General features: G+C 49.5%; 1 protein-coding gene across 12 annotated transcripts in view; it reads right to left on the bottom strand.

Annotated features, from left to right (window-relative positions):
• The window catches only part of LOC119971578 (AP-2 complex subunit alpha-2-like), a 527,190-nt gene that overhangs the window by 139,377 nt on the left and 372,784 nt on the right, over positions 1-15,029 (bottom strand). For all 12 annotated transcript variants that reach the window (XM_038807337.1, XM_038807343.1, XM_038807342.1 and 9 more), the window contains one exon: positions 6,203-6,285. In XM_038807337.1, the coding sequence (XP_038663265.1) occupies positions 6,203-6,285 (83 nt within the window). The remainder of the gene's footprint in view (positions 1-6,202; positions 6,286-15,029) is intronic.

Below are 15,029 nucleotides of genomic sequence, written 5' to 3'. Positions count from 1 at the left end.
GCCAAAGGCTGTGCAATCACATCCCTTGCCTCCCAAAGAATCCTTGGTTATATCCCATCTGGTCCAGGGGACTTGTCGACCCTCAGCTTTTTCAAAATTGCTAATACATCCTTCCTCAGAACATCTATCTCCTCCAGCTTACCGGCCTGTATCACACTCTCATCCTCAAAAACATGGTCCCTCTCCTTGGTGAACACTGAAGAAAAGTATTCATTCAACCCCTCTCCTATTTCTTCTGACTCCATGCACAATATCCCACTACTGTCCTTGACCGGCCCTACCCTCACCCTGGTCATTCTTTTATTTCTCACATAAGAGTAAAAAGCCTTGGGGTTTTCCTTGATCCGACCCGCCAAGGACTTCTCATGCCCCCTCCTCGCGCTCCAAAGCCGTTTATTTTAGCTCATTCCTTGCTACCTTGTAACCCTCAAGCGGCCCAACTGAACCTTGTTTTCTCATCCTTACATACTCTTCCTTTTTCCTCTTGACAAGACATTCAACCTCTTTTGTGAACCATGGTTCCCTCACACGGCCATTTTCTCCCTGCCTGACAGGGACATACCCATCAAGGACACGCAGTATTTGTTCTCTGAACAAGCTCCACTTTTCATTCGTGCCTTTCCCTGACAGTTTCTGTTCCCATCTTATGCTCCCTAATTCTTGCCTAATCACATCATAATTACCCCTCCCCCAATCATGAACCTTGCCCTGCCCTATCCCTCTCCATTGCAATAGATGAGAGTGTGAAAGACACTAAATTGTGGTCACTATCTCCGAAGTGCTCTCCTGCAAACAAATCTAACACTTGGCCCGGTTCATTACCCAGTACCAAATTCAATGTGGCCCCCCTCTTGTCGGCCTATCCACATATTGTGTCAGGAAACCCTCCTGCACACACTGTACAAAAACTGCCCCATCCGAACTGTTCGACCTATAGAGGTTCCAATCAATATTTGGAAAGTTAAAGTCACCCATGACAACTACCCTGAGACCTCCACACCTATCCATAATCTGTTTTGCAATTTCTTCCTCCACATCTCTATTACTATTTGGGGGCCTATAGAAAACTCCTAACAATGTAACATCTCCTTTCCTATTTCTAACTTCGGCCCATATTACCTCAGTAGGCAGATCCCCTTCGAACTGCCCTTCTGCAGCCATTAAACTATCCTTGATTAACAATGCTAGTCCTCCACCTCTTTTGAGGAAGGGTTTCAGGTTTCTGGACCACTGGGACCTCTTCCAGGGCAGGTGTGACCTGTACAAGAAGGATGGGTTGCATCTAAACTGGAGGGGCACCAATGTCCTGCTGGAGGTTTTCTGGAGTCACTCGGGAGGATTTAAACTAGTTTAACAGGGGGGTGGGAACCAGAGCATTAGCTTTGAAGGTGTAATAACTAAAGGGGAAATAGAGAACAAAAATAAGAGAACACTATCACCCTGTCTGCTCAAACGCAGTGGTTTGAAGTGTATTTGTTTCAACACCAGAAGTATAGCAGGTAAGGCAGATGAACTTAGAGCACTGATTCGTATTTGGAATTATGATGTTGTGGCTATCACAGAAACGTGGTTAAAGGAAGGGCAGGATTGGCAACTAAAAGCTGGAGGATATAGATGCTTCAGGAGAGATAGAGGGGGACGTAAAAGGGGTGGGGGAGTACCATTACAGGTTAAGGAGAATATGATAGCCGTACTGCGGGAGGATACCTCGGAGGGCTCATACAATAAGGCAATCTGGGTAGAGCTCAGGAACAGGAAGGCGGTAATAACAATGTTGGGTGTTTATTAGAGGCGCCAGGACTGCCAGCAAGAGATAGAGGAGCAGATAGGGAGAGAGATTTTGATAGCTGCAAAAGTAACAAGGTTGTTCTGGTAGGGGATTTTAATTCCCCTAAATTGACTGGGACTCACTTAGGGCTAGGGGCTTGGATGGGGCAGCGTTTTTAAGGTGTATACAGGAAGGCCTCTTGATGCAATATGTAGATAGTCCAACTAGGGAAGGGGCAGTACTGGACTTGGTATTGGGGAATGAGCCTGGACAGGTGATTGAGGTTTCAGTAGGGGAACATTTTGGGAGTAGTGACCACAATTACATAAGTTTTAGGGTATTTTTGGATAGGGATGAGGGTAACCCTCGTGTTAAGGTGCTAAACTGGGGAAAGGTAAATTTCCCCAACATTAGACAGGAGTTGAAGAATTTGGATTGGGTGCGGCTGTTGGAGGGTAAATCAACATCAGACATGTGGGAGTCTTTCAATCGACAGTTGATTAGGATTCAGGAATGTCACGTTCTTGAGAGAACGAAGGAGAAGTATGGGAAGTTTCGGGAGCCTTGGATAACGAGGGAACCTCATAATTGTGAACCTCATCAAAAAGAAAAAAGAGGATTTTGTATGATCTAGAAAGGTGGGGACAGTCGAAAACCTTGAGGAGCATAAAGAAAGTAGGAAGGTACTTAAGCAGGAAATTAGGAGGGTGAGGAGGGGTCATAAAAAGTCCTTGGCATGTAGGATTAAGGTGAATCCCAAAGCTTTTTATTCATATTAAAAAGCAAGAGGGTGGCCAGGGAAAGGATTGGATCACTTAAGGATAGTTGGGGGAATCTATGTGTTGAGCCAGAGGAAATGTGCGAGGTACTAAATGAGTACTTTGCATCAGTGTTCACCAAAGAAAAGGATTTTGTGGAAGATGATTCTTAAATAGGGTGTGTGGACAGTCTGGGTCATGTTGACATCAAAAAGGAGGCGGTATTGGGTCTTTAAAATATATTAAGGTAGATAAGTCTCCTGGGCCGGATGGGATTTATCCCAGAATACTGAGGGAAGCAATGGAAGAAATTGCTGGGGCCTTGACTGACATCTTTGTATCCTCATTGACTACAGGTTCGATCCCAGAGGACTGGAGAATAGCTAATGTGGTACCATTGTTTAAGAAAGGTAGCAGGGATAATCCTGGAAACTATAGGCCTGTGAGCCTCACTTTGGTAGTAAATTATTGGAGAGAATTCTCAGGGACAGGATTTATACCCATGGTATGGTTTTGTGAAGGGGAGGTTGTGCCTTACTAACCTGATCGGGTTTTTTGAGGAGGTGACAAAGATGATTGATGAGTGCAAGGTGGTGGATGTTGTTTGCATGGATTTTAGTAAAGCCTTTGACAAGGTGCCTCATGGCAGACTGGTACAAAAGGTGAAGTCACACGGGATCAGAGGTGAGGTGGTAAGATGGATACAGAACTGGCTCGGTCACAGAAGGCAAAGGGTAGCAGTAGAAGGATGCTTTTCTGAATGGAAGGTTGTGACTAGTGGTGTTCCACAGGAATCTGTGCTGGGTCCTCTCTTGTTTGCAGTTTACATAAACGAGTTGGAGGAAATTGTAGCTAGTTTAATTAGTAAGTTCATGGATGACACCAAGGTTGCTGGAGTGGCAGGTAGTGTTGAGGATTGTCAGAGGATATAGCAGGGCATAGATAGGTTGGAAACTTGGGCAGAAAAATGGCAACTGGAGTTTAATCTGGACAAATGTGAGGTAATGCATTTTGGTAGGTCTAACATAGAGGGGAAATATACAGTAAATGGCAAAACTCTTAGGGATATAGAAAGTCAGAGAGATCTGGGCGTGCAGGTCCACAGATCTTTGAAGTAGCAACACAAGTGGACAAGGTAGTCAAGAAAGCTTACGGGGCATTGAGTATAAAAACTAGCAAGGCATGCAACAGTTGTATAGAACCTTGGTGTGGCCGCACTTGGAATATTGCACACAATTCTGGTCTCCACACTACCAGCAGGACGTGGAGGCTTTGGAGAGGGTGCAGAGGAGGTTTACCCAGGTTTGGAGGGTGTTAGCTATGCGGAGAGGCTGAATAGATCGGACTGTTTTCATTAAAATGACAGAAGTTGAGGCGTGATCTGATAGAGGTCTACAAAATTATGAGGGGCATGGATAGAGTGGATGGGCAGGCACTCTTTCCCAGGATGCAGGGGTCAATCACCTGGGGGCATAGTTTTAAGGTCCTTGGGGCAATGTTGAGAGGAGATGTGCAAGGCAGGTTTTTTTACATAGAGGGTGGTGAGTGGCTGGAACGCGTTGCCAGGGGAGGTTGTGGAAGTAGATACATTAACGGCATTCAAAAGGTATCTTGCCAAATGCATGGTTAGGATGGGTATAGAGCGATACGGCACAAGGAAGTTCTGGGGGTTATTATCAGGACCAGTACAGGCTTGGAGGGCCAAAGAGCCTGTTCCTGTGCTGTTTTGCTCTTTGTTCTTCTCTTCATCCGGGTGAGCATTGTGTTGGTTCAGTAGTTCAGGGGGAGTTACCTTGGTTGTGCAGGGGAGGAGGGAATCGGCCCTCCCTCCCAGGGCACCCAATTGTTGAGTGTCTTGATAGTTCTTCTCATTGGGCTGTGGTGTATCTGGGAAAGAGTAATTATGCTCGTTTTATTAGCATGTGTAGGGACAGTGTGTTGCCCTGGATGGGGTTGGGAAGGCTCAGCAGGAATATAGGCTTTTGGGTATGCTGGAGGTCCTGGGGATATGGTTTCTTGTGTATAAGTTGGTGCTGGGCGAGGTCAGGTGTGGATGGGTCTGGTATCCAGAAAGAGGAGGCTGTAATGAGTCATTGGTGCCATTGGTGCTGCTGGAATTGAGGGAGATGTACGTTAGTGCACGACTAATCATGGTGCGGGAAGTTTGTTCTGATTTCCCATGATGATTAGAGGCTTGTGTGATGTGGGAGGATGTGCACCATTTTGTCATGCTTTCATGATCTTATCCTGTTTCTTCCTCAGTCTCTCGTGGGGCTATATTAACATCTAGTTTTCTCTAATGATTGTATTGAGCCAGTTGAATTGTTGTTTTCCTGTTCCATTCAGTGCTCATGTATGTTGAGCAGCTCTCCCCCCCAGTTTATGGTGATGTATAATTTTGTAATTTGTTGCGTTGTTCTCTAAAACATAAAATTTCAATAAATATACCCCTCTCTACATTTTGAGAGAGGAGAAATTAGGGTTGCTTAAATTAATGTCCATGTACATAGATCCCTCAAAGTTGCCACTCAGGTTGAGAGGGTTGTTAAGAAGGTGTACGGTGTGTTAGCTTTTATTGGTAGAGGGATTGAGTTTCGGAGCCAGGAGGTCATGTTGCAGCTGTACAAAACTCTGGTGCGGCCACATTTGGAGTATTGCGTGCAATTCTGGTCGCCGCATTATAGGAAGGATGTGGAAGCAAAGGGTGCAGAGGAGATTTACCAGAATGTTGCCTGGTATGGAGGGAAGATCTTATGAGGGAAGGCTGAGGGACTTGAGGCTGTTTTCATTAGAGAGAAGGTTAAGAGGTGACTTAATTGAGGCATACAAGATGATCAGAGGATTAGATAGGGTGGACAGTGAGAGCCTTTTTCCTCGGATGGTGATGTCTAGCACGAGGGGACATAGCTTTAAATTGAGGGGAGATAGATATAGGACAGATGTCAGAGGTAGGTTCTTTACTCAGAGAGTAGTAAGGGCGTGGAATGCCCTGCCTGCAACAGTAGTGGACTCGCCAACATATGGGCATTCAAATGGTCATTAGATAGACATATGGATGAAAATGGAATAGTGTAGGTCAGATAGGCTTCAGATGGTTTCACAGGTCGGTGCAACATCGAGGGCCCGAAGGGCTTGTACTGCACTGTAATGTTCTATGTTAATCTTCTCCTGTTCGTAACATGAGCTATCAATCTTATCATAAGGCACTAGAACTAGCAAAACTATGATAGGTGCCACTGAGAACTTATTCTCATTTTGTCACCAGACAGATCATTGGAGTTAGTTAACACCTGACAAGCAGCATTTCTGGTAACTCCTCACCTGTGCATCATAGATGCAGTGAACACCAGACTCTTCTCTTCAGATCTTGCTCTGTAATTCCAGTATTTAATCCAAGTCTGACAAATACATGAGTCTGACAAATACATGAATAGGATGGGAATAGAGGGATATGGACCCCGGAAGTGTAGACGATTTTAGTTTCGACGGGCAGCATGGTCGGCACAGGCTTGGAGGGCCGAATGGCCTGTTCCTGTGCTGTACTTTTCTTTGTACTTTGTTCTGCACTTCAGCTTTAACACATGCGGGAGAACTGGACAAAGCAGGGAAAATCATGAACCATTACCAGGATGCAAGTAAGGAGAGAGATGGAGGAGAAGAAACAAAGAAAACTTACCCAAATTCTGTCTAAATTCAGATTTCAGACCAATCTGCACAAGTTGGTTCTCAAATATGATGCCATTATTTTTACAAACAAATCTGAAAAATAGAAAAAAGAAGAGTTGGGAGAGACAGTGAAAGAGACAGCAAAACCCAAGGCAGAGGACTGCAACTTTTCGCTTCTTCCCTGACCACCCATAGCATTGATAAACAGAAAAGGCTAAATGCGACAAAAATGATAAAAGGACAAAACTATCTGAATGCATGTAGCATTAAAAAAAAACAGATGAACTGATAGCGCAAATCAAAATTAATAAGTATGATCTGATAGCCATGATAGAGACATGACTACAGGATGACATAATTTGGAACCTGAGCATTGAAGGATATGTGACATTTAGGAAGGATAGGAAGTTGAGAACAGGTGGAGGGGTGGCACTGTTAATTAATGATGATATCAGCATATTAGAGAGGAATGACTCAAGTTTAGGAAACCAGGATGTAGAAGCAATTTGGGTTGAGATGAGAAATGATAAAGATAAGAAGTTACTTCTGGGAATGGTGTGCAGGCATGGGAGTGGGAGTGGTCTCATTGTGGCCTTATTTGCTGATTTCCTATTTGTATTCCCTGTCCCTTTCTGGTCTATTTATCATTTCACATTTTAGTTCCTATCTCTCTCTTGCCTTGTCTCCACTCTTTCGTATACACATCTTCCCAAATTTGATCCTTTGCCAGTACTGGTACCAGTGTCCCACAAACCTAAACCGACTTCTCCCATACCAGTCTTTGAGCCACGCATTCTAATTTTTGCGAGGATGTGCGGACACCATGTGGGTGTCATTGGCAAGGCCAGTATTTATTGCCAATCCCTGAGGGCATTCAAAGAGTCAATCACGTTGCTGTGCGTCTGGAATCACATGTAGGCCACACCAGGAAAGGATGGCAGATCTTCCCGAAAGGATATTAGTGAACCAGATATTTTTTTCAGACAAATATCTCTAGCTCCCATGGTGGGATTCGAACCCTGTTCTTCAGAGCGTTACCCCGGTTCTCGTGATTACTAGTCCAGCGACAATACCACTATGTCACTGCCACTGTTTTTGGGAGTCTGGGTTGAAAGCTGCTTTCTCCGATTTTGAGACTAAGTGCTGACGCTGACATGGGAACAGTGGAGTTTTACAACAACAAACAGGCGCAACAGGTGCACCGATTCTGCAACTCTAAATGGGCTAGCACCATCGCCATGTGAAACGCAACCGTTTACAAGAAAAAGGGCGCTGGATTAGTCGGGTCCGTGATTGCCGCACATGAGGCTTACACGCCACAGCCGTACTTATACGATCCATCCCTCCACACACACCAACCCACTCAACAAGATGGCTGGAAGGAGAGCAGCGCCACGGTTCAGGGACGCTGAGCTGGACACCCTCCTGGACGCATGGAGGAGAGAAGGATGACCCAGTACCCGGCCCGGGAGGAAGGCCATCAGGTGTCGCCGTTCGCCTTGCCTGGGTGAAGGTGGCAGAGGCGGTCAGCGCCATTGGCTATGTCATCCGGACTGGCATTCACTGCAGGAAGAAAGTGCACAACCGCCTCAAGGCGGCCAGGGTGTGTAGGCAGCACTGTGCCCCTGGAGCCAATCCCTCTCTACCCCACTCCCCCCCACACACATGGGGATGGCTGAACACCCACCCTGCCTCACATGCCAGCACCCGTGCCAGCCGCAATGGCCGGGTGCCCTGGCCTCTGATGCCATCATCTACCAAACCCCTGGGCTGCATGCGTCGGAATGTCTAACAGTGTTTATGTTTATGTGCCCCCCCACCCCAGGAAAAGGTCATGCACAACCGCCAGGAGTGGGAGAAGATCGGAGGGGGACCACCGGACCTGCTGCCCCTCACCATGCCCAAGTAGAGGGCACTGGACGTGGCCGGCGGCCCAGAGGAAAGGGAGGTCGCCGACATGGAGCAAGTGAGACCTCCTGCTTAGTTGCGGATCCTCATGAAAGATGTGTGGACTCCCCCCACCCCCAACCCACCATCACTCCCCACCTACCCACCCCAACCTACCACCCACCCCACCACCCTCCACTCCCCCACACTACCACCCCCAATCTTCCCCACACTACCACCCCCCACAACACCAACTCTCACCCCCCACCCCCCCACAACACCATCCCCCACTTTCCATCCTTCCCCTTCCCCCACACCCAACCCGCGCCCCTCCCCAACCCGACTGTCTAATAATACATGTCGTCTTCTGTATTACAGGACCTGCTGGAGATGGGCCCCGTCCATCCGGAGACCCCCAACCCCAGACAGTGTCAGAGCCGTTGCCCCCTCCCCCAGGCAGCCGACCACTGACGGGGAGAACACCAACCCTCTGCCCTAGACTCAGGAGACCCCGGAGTTCAGGTCAGAGGAGGTCACTGACTTTCCGTCACAGCTGTCTCCAACACCCTCCACCATCCCAGAAACTATCACCTCAGTTGGGCACTTTAGTGAAGAGGCTCCTGGGACACTATCTGGTGCCCACTACACCGTTGGTCCAGTACAGCAGGTGGAGGTAGGTGCAGCCGAGAGGTCGGACGGTCAGAGGGAAGGCCAACCCCAGGAACCAGCTGCCGCCCAGAGGGGTCCCAGGCTCCTGGAACATCCAGACCCAGCCACAGTGGAGGTACAGTCAGAGACCCAGGGACTACAGGTAGGGATGACTGCCGGTTTCCAGCACCTGAAGGCGCATGTGGAGGAGTCTATCCGCGTTCAGGAGCAGGGTCAGGCGTGCCACCCAGACCGATACCACACGGTGGCGTCCATGGTGGAGGCAATGTTTTCATCATCCTCCATCCCACGGACCAGACCCGCTGTCATTGCCAACCCAATGCCCTCAGCTCGTCGTGTTGCAGGTATGTATAACGGAGGGGGTGTGCACGCGGGTGGTTTGGTGGTGTGGGAGCTGAGGGGGTTTGTTGGTGTGGGAGGTAAGTGGTTGTGGGTCTGGAATGGGAGTGTCTGTGCCCTTTGCCAGCAATCCCACTCCCTCCACTAGTCGGTAAAATGTAAGGCGACGAGGGCGTCCTGTGCACGTTGGCCTTGGCGATGGTGTTGAGCGGCCTTATGTGCCTGCCCAGACCCCATGTCCTGCTCATTGTCCCCCATCCCCCTCATCCTCCTCATCAGACGAGGCCTGCCCTTCCTCCTCATCCTCCTCCAGCACATCGCCTCTCTGCTGGGCTATATTGTGAAAGACACAGCAGGCCACCATGATGCGGGCGATCCTCTTAGCTTCATACTGGAAGGCCGCTCCAGAACAGTACAGGCACCCGAAAGGCATCTTCAGGACTCTGAAGCACCGCTCAACCACATCCCTGTTAGCTGTACGGACATAATTGTAGAGGGTCTCTGCGTCGATCTGTAGCCTCCGGAAAGGCGTCATCAGTGGTAGTGGGCAGCACGGTAGCATAGTGGTTAGCACAATTGCTTCTCAGCTCCAGGGTCCCAGGTTCGATTCTCAGCTTGGGTCACTGTCTATGCGGAGTCTCCACGTTCTCCACGTCTGTGGGTGGGTTTCCTTCGGGTGCTCCGGTTTCCTCCCACAGCCCAAAGATGTGCAGGTTTGGTGGATTGGCCATGCTAAATTGCCCTTAGTGTCCAAAATTGCCCTTAGTGTTGAAAACAAAAAAAACCTGAAAATTGCTTATTGTCACAAGTAGGCTTCAAATTAAGTTACTGTGAAAAGCCCCTAATCGCCACATTCCTGCGCCTGTTCGGGGAGGCTGGTACAGGAACGGTTGGGTGGGGTTGAAGGGTTATAGGGATGGGGTGTGGGCTTGGGTGGTGTGCTCTTTCCATGAGCCGGTGCAGACTCAATGAGCCGAATGGCCTCCTTCTGCACTGTAAATTCTATGATCAGCCACGACCGCAACGGGTAATCCCTGTCGCCCCTCAAACATATCGGGAATTACTGAGTGTGCCAGTTTGAATGAGTCATGCACACTGCCCGGGTATTGGGCATAGATGTGCATAATGCTCATCTGTTGGTCACACATGGTCATCAAGTGGCAGCCCTTTCTGTTTGTACACAGTGCCCTGTTATCCGCCAATGGCCGTAGGGCGACATACATCCCGGCGACGGCTGCAAACCCCACTGCCCAGGCATCCTGGTGGGCGTGTTCCACATGGTACTGGATGTACCGCTCCGCATGGGCATAGATCATAGAATTTACAGTGCAGAAGGAGTCCATTCGGCCCATCGAGTATGCACCGGCTTTGGAAAGAGCATCCTTCCCAAGCCCACACCCCCACCCTATCCCCATAACCCAGTAAACCCCCCCAAAACTAACGGTAATTTTGGACACTAAGGGCAATTTAGCATGGCCAATCAACCTAACCTGCACATCTTTGGACTGTGGGAGGAAACCGGATCACCCGAAGGAAACCCACGCACACATGGGGAGAACGTGCATAAAGGGAGTCCGTGATGGCACTGATGCACCTGTGCGCCACTGTCTGTGAAATTCCAGACAGGTTCCCGATCTGCAACTGGAAGGCCCCGTGGCATAAAGGTTGAGGGCGACCATCACCTTGACAGTCACCGGGAGCGGGTGTCCTCTGCCATACTCCCGAGGTGCCATCGTCTGGCAGATGTGTCTGACAGTCTCTCTGCTCATCCGCAGTCTCCGTCGGCTAGCCCGGTCCGGCAGGTCCTTGAACGACATGCGGTTGCGGTACACGCCGGGCCTCATCCAGAGCCCGTTTGGCACCTCCTCGACCTGTTAGGCGGCCTGCCCTCCAGTCTGTGCGCTGTCACTTGCCCCGCTGCGGCCTGCTCCTCTGCTGCAGCCTCCGCCTCCTCTCTGAGTGCCCTCTGCTCATGCTGACACAGGGCATTATGCAGCACGGCGGCCATCGCTATGGCAGCCAGCATCGCAGATTGGTGTCCGAATGCCATTGTCTGCAGGGGTTGAAAGGCCAACATGTTAGCATGGTGCAGACTTCCGGTGGCAGCCATGGAGTGAGAAGTCGCTTTTTTGGTAGCTCCCGCTCCTGTGGACATTTCGGATCTATTGCCCCAATTTATGGGGGATTTGACCAGTAAAATTGGGGACTGGATAGGCAGAGAAGAGGAATCCCCTTCCAGTTTATGGAGTCATGGACCTGAAGTAGTCTGCAAAGAAGAGATTGTTGAGGAGCTGAGATTGCTGGCCCAGTGGTCAACGGAGCAGCCGGTGAAACTCCTCCAGGAGAGTTTCGGTAAGCAAAGACAGGAGTATCTGGACCCGATTAAGATGGGGATTGATCGGGTGGAAGAGGAGGGGTCTGAGCACGAGGGCCAGCTAACTGCAATGGGGAATGGAGATGGATCTGATGAGGGACCATCAGAAAAGGCTGCAGGAGAAGGTGTATGTAGTGTTTTTGTACCAATCTTTTGGGAAGTTTTTCAGTTTTGTGTGCGGGTTAACTTTGTTATTATGTGGGTTGGGGTGGTATTTTCTTCTTTGTGTTTGTTGGGGGATTGTGATGTTTTGCATATGGATTTTTGTGCGGGCGGGGGGGGGAGGGAAAACAATAGGGGGTAGGATGCTTGGCGCCATGGGCGAGGGCTACCAGGCTAGCTGGGTGGGCTAGCTCACGGAAGTGCAGTGGGGGGGCGAGCAGGTGACTAGTTTGATTTGAGGGGTTGGGATTGTTGTTTTGTTCGTGGGAGGGGAAGAATTGTTCTTCTGACAGGGGCTGGACTAGCGTTGGGAGACGAATTGGAGGTCGAGGACAGTGGGACGAGAGTTGGTGGCTGGCCGAAGGGTGGCGGTTGATTGGCGAGGGGGGGGGTTGATCACATGGAACGTGAGAGGGCGGAATGGGCCGGTCAACAGGGCTCGCGTGTTCACGCATTTGAGGAGATTCAAGGTGGACGTGGCAATGCTGCAAGAGACACACCTGAGGGTAGTTGATCAAACTAGACTGAGGAAGGGGTGGGTCGGGCAGGTATTTCACTCGGGGCTTGATTCTAAGACCAGGGGGGTTGTGAACCTGATTAATAAGCGGGTGTCATTTGAGGTAGGGAATACAGTGGTGGACTCAGGGGGTAGATATATCATGGTGAGTGGGAAGCTGGAGGGGATGACGGTGGTATTAGTGAATACTTACGCTCCAAATTGGGACGGCATGGAGTCTGTGAGGCGGGTGTGAGGGAAGATCCCAGACCTGGACTCGCATAAGCTGATCATTTGGGGGGGGGGACAATTCAATATAGTCATTGATCCGAGGTTGGACCGGTCAAGTTCAAGGAAAGGGAGGGTGCAAGCCGGGCGAAAGAGCTAAAGGGGTTTGTGGAACAGATGGGAGTGTATACACGTGGAGGTTCGGATGGCCAAGAGCAAAGAACATAAGAACATAAGAACTAGGAGCAGGAGTAGGCCATCTGGCCCCTCGAGCCTGCTCCGCCATTCAATTAGATCATGGCTGATCTTTTGTGGACTCAGCTCCACTTTCCGGCCCGAACACCATAACCCTTAATCCCTTTATTCTTCAAAAAACTATCTATCTTTACCTTAAAACATGTAATGAAGGAGCCTCAACTGCTTCACTGGGCAAGGAATTCCATAGATTCACAACCCTTTGGGTGAAGAAGTTCCTCCTAAACTCAGTTCTAAATCTACTTCCCCTTATTTTGAGGCTATGCCCCCTAGTTCTGCTGTCACCCGCCAGTGGAAACAACCTGCCCGCATCTATCCTATCTATTCCCTTCATAATTTTAAATGTTTCTATAAGATCCCCCCTCATCCTTCTAAATTCCAACGAGTACAGTCCCAGTCTACTCAACCTCTCCTCATAATCCAACCCCTTCAGCTCTGGGATTAACCTAGTGAATCTCCTCTGCACACCCTCCAGTGCCAGTACGTCCTTTCTCAAGTAAGGAGACCAAAACTGAACACAATACTCCAGGTGTGGCCGCACTAACACCTTATACAATTGCAACATAACCTCCCTAGTCTTAAACTCCATCCCTCTAGCAATGAAGGACAAAATTCCATTTGCCTTCTTAATCACCTGTTGCACTTGTAAACCAAAGGAGTTTTCTTTTTTCCCCCCAACATGCACAAAGTGTACTCCCAGATTGATTTTTTGATTTTAAACAGGGCTTTATTAGCGGGGGTGGCGGATACCGAGTATTCGCCGATTGTTGTGTCGGATCATGCCCCACACTGGGTGGATCTACGGTGAGCAAGGATGGGGTTCAGCACCTGCTGTGGAGATTGAATGTAGGATTGTTAGCGGATGAAGGGGTGTGCGGGCAGGTGAAGGAGGCCATCCAGAATTATTTGGAGATAAATGATACAGGGGAAGTTTCGGCAGCAACGGTATGGGAAGCGCTGAAGGCAATGATTAGGGGGGAGCTAATTTCGATACGGGCTCATAGGGAGAAAGTGGAGCGGGTAGAGATGGATAGGCTGGTTAGGAAAATACTCCAGGTGGATAGAAGGTATTCTGAAGCCCCGGAGGCGGGGCTGTTGAAGGAGCGGCAGAAGCTGCAGATGGAGTTTGGTCTGCTATCCACAGGGAAGGTGGTGGGGCAGTTGAGGGGGCGCGATGTACGGGTATGGTAAGATGGCCAGCAAGATGTTAGCACACTAGCTAAGGAAGAGGGTGGCGGCCAGGGAGATTGGAAGAATGAAGGACAGAGGGGGGAAACATGGTATTGGACCCAGCAGGGGTAAATGGGGTGTATAAGGAGTTTTACAGTCAGCTGTATGAGTCGGAACCCCCAGGTTGGATGGAGCAGATGAGGCGCTTTTTGAAAGAGTTGGAGTTTCCAAAGGTGGAGTTAGGGTTAGTGGAGGGGCTGGGAGCCCCGATCGGGGTTGTAGATGTAGCAAAGGGATTGGAGGCCATGCAGCCGGGCAAGGCCCCGGGACCGGACGGTTACCCAGTGGAATTTTACAAGAAGTTCTTTGGGATACTGGGCATGCTCCTGATGAGGGCATTTAAAGAGGCTGGGGAGCGAGGTGACAGATGTGTTGGGTATGCTGGGTCTGCGAGGACTGTGTTTACCATAGCAGTGAGAGAGACAGGCTTCCAACACTTGGAGAAATGCAACTATGCTGAGTTGACTGGAGACCTGAGGCTAACCTGACCAGACTATCTTACTACCACATGGTGGATGTTCGTGTTGCTGATCACGGGCTCTGGCTCTCTCAGAGGCTGCATCCCAAGAGAGCGGGAAAATTAGTGCCCTCTGGCTTTATAGTGGCCGTGTCCTATCTGGTGATTGGCTGCTGTGTCCTGTGTGTTCATTGGTCATCCTGTGTGTCAATCAATGTCTGTCTGTGCACCATCATATGCTTGTGTGTATATTATGACATCTCCCCCCTTTTAAAAAATGTGTATATGTCAATAAATAGTGAGTGTGTGTATGAGCCTGACTATACACAAAGTATGTGAGTGTATTTACATGATTAGGAGCCTGACTATATACAAAATGCGTGAACATATTTACATGGGAAGGTGTCTAGTGCAGATAGAGTGCATACAACAAATTAGAAAGAACAATATGTACAGTAAACGAAGAACAAGGCAATGAAACATTCAGTCTATAAATTCAGTCTCTGTGGCAGCCGACGAATTCTGGCTGACCGCCTCAAGGGAGGGTCAGGGGCCGCCTGCACTAGAATGGGCGGAGCTGCATCCAATGTAGAGGGTGGCAAAAGAAGTGGCAGATCGGTGACCTCTTGGAAGGGTGTGTCCTGAAGAATCAGCACGTGAGGTGGGACATCACGTTCAGGTGGCGAGCGTGGAAGCAGCCGCAGTGCCCGCCTATTACGCCAAAGAAAAGAGCCATCATG

This window comes from Scyliorhinus canicula, chromosome 9 (genome assembly GCF_902713615.1).
Source record: "Scyliorhinus canicula chromosome 9, sScyCan1.1, whole genome shotgun sequence".
NCBI lineage: Eukaryota > Metazoa > Chordata > Chondrichthyes > Carcharhiniformes > Scyliorhinidae > Scyliorhinus > Scyliorhinus canicula.
The sequence above is the reverse complement of the archived record's forward strand: the minus strand, read 5'-3'. Positions and strand labels throughout refer to the sequence as shown.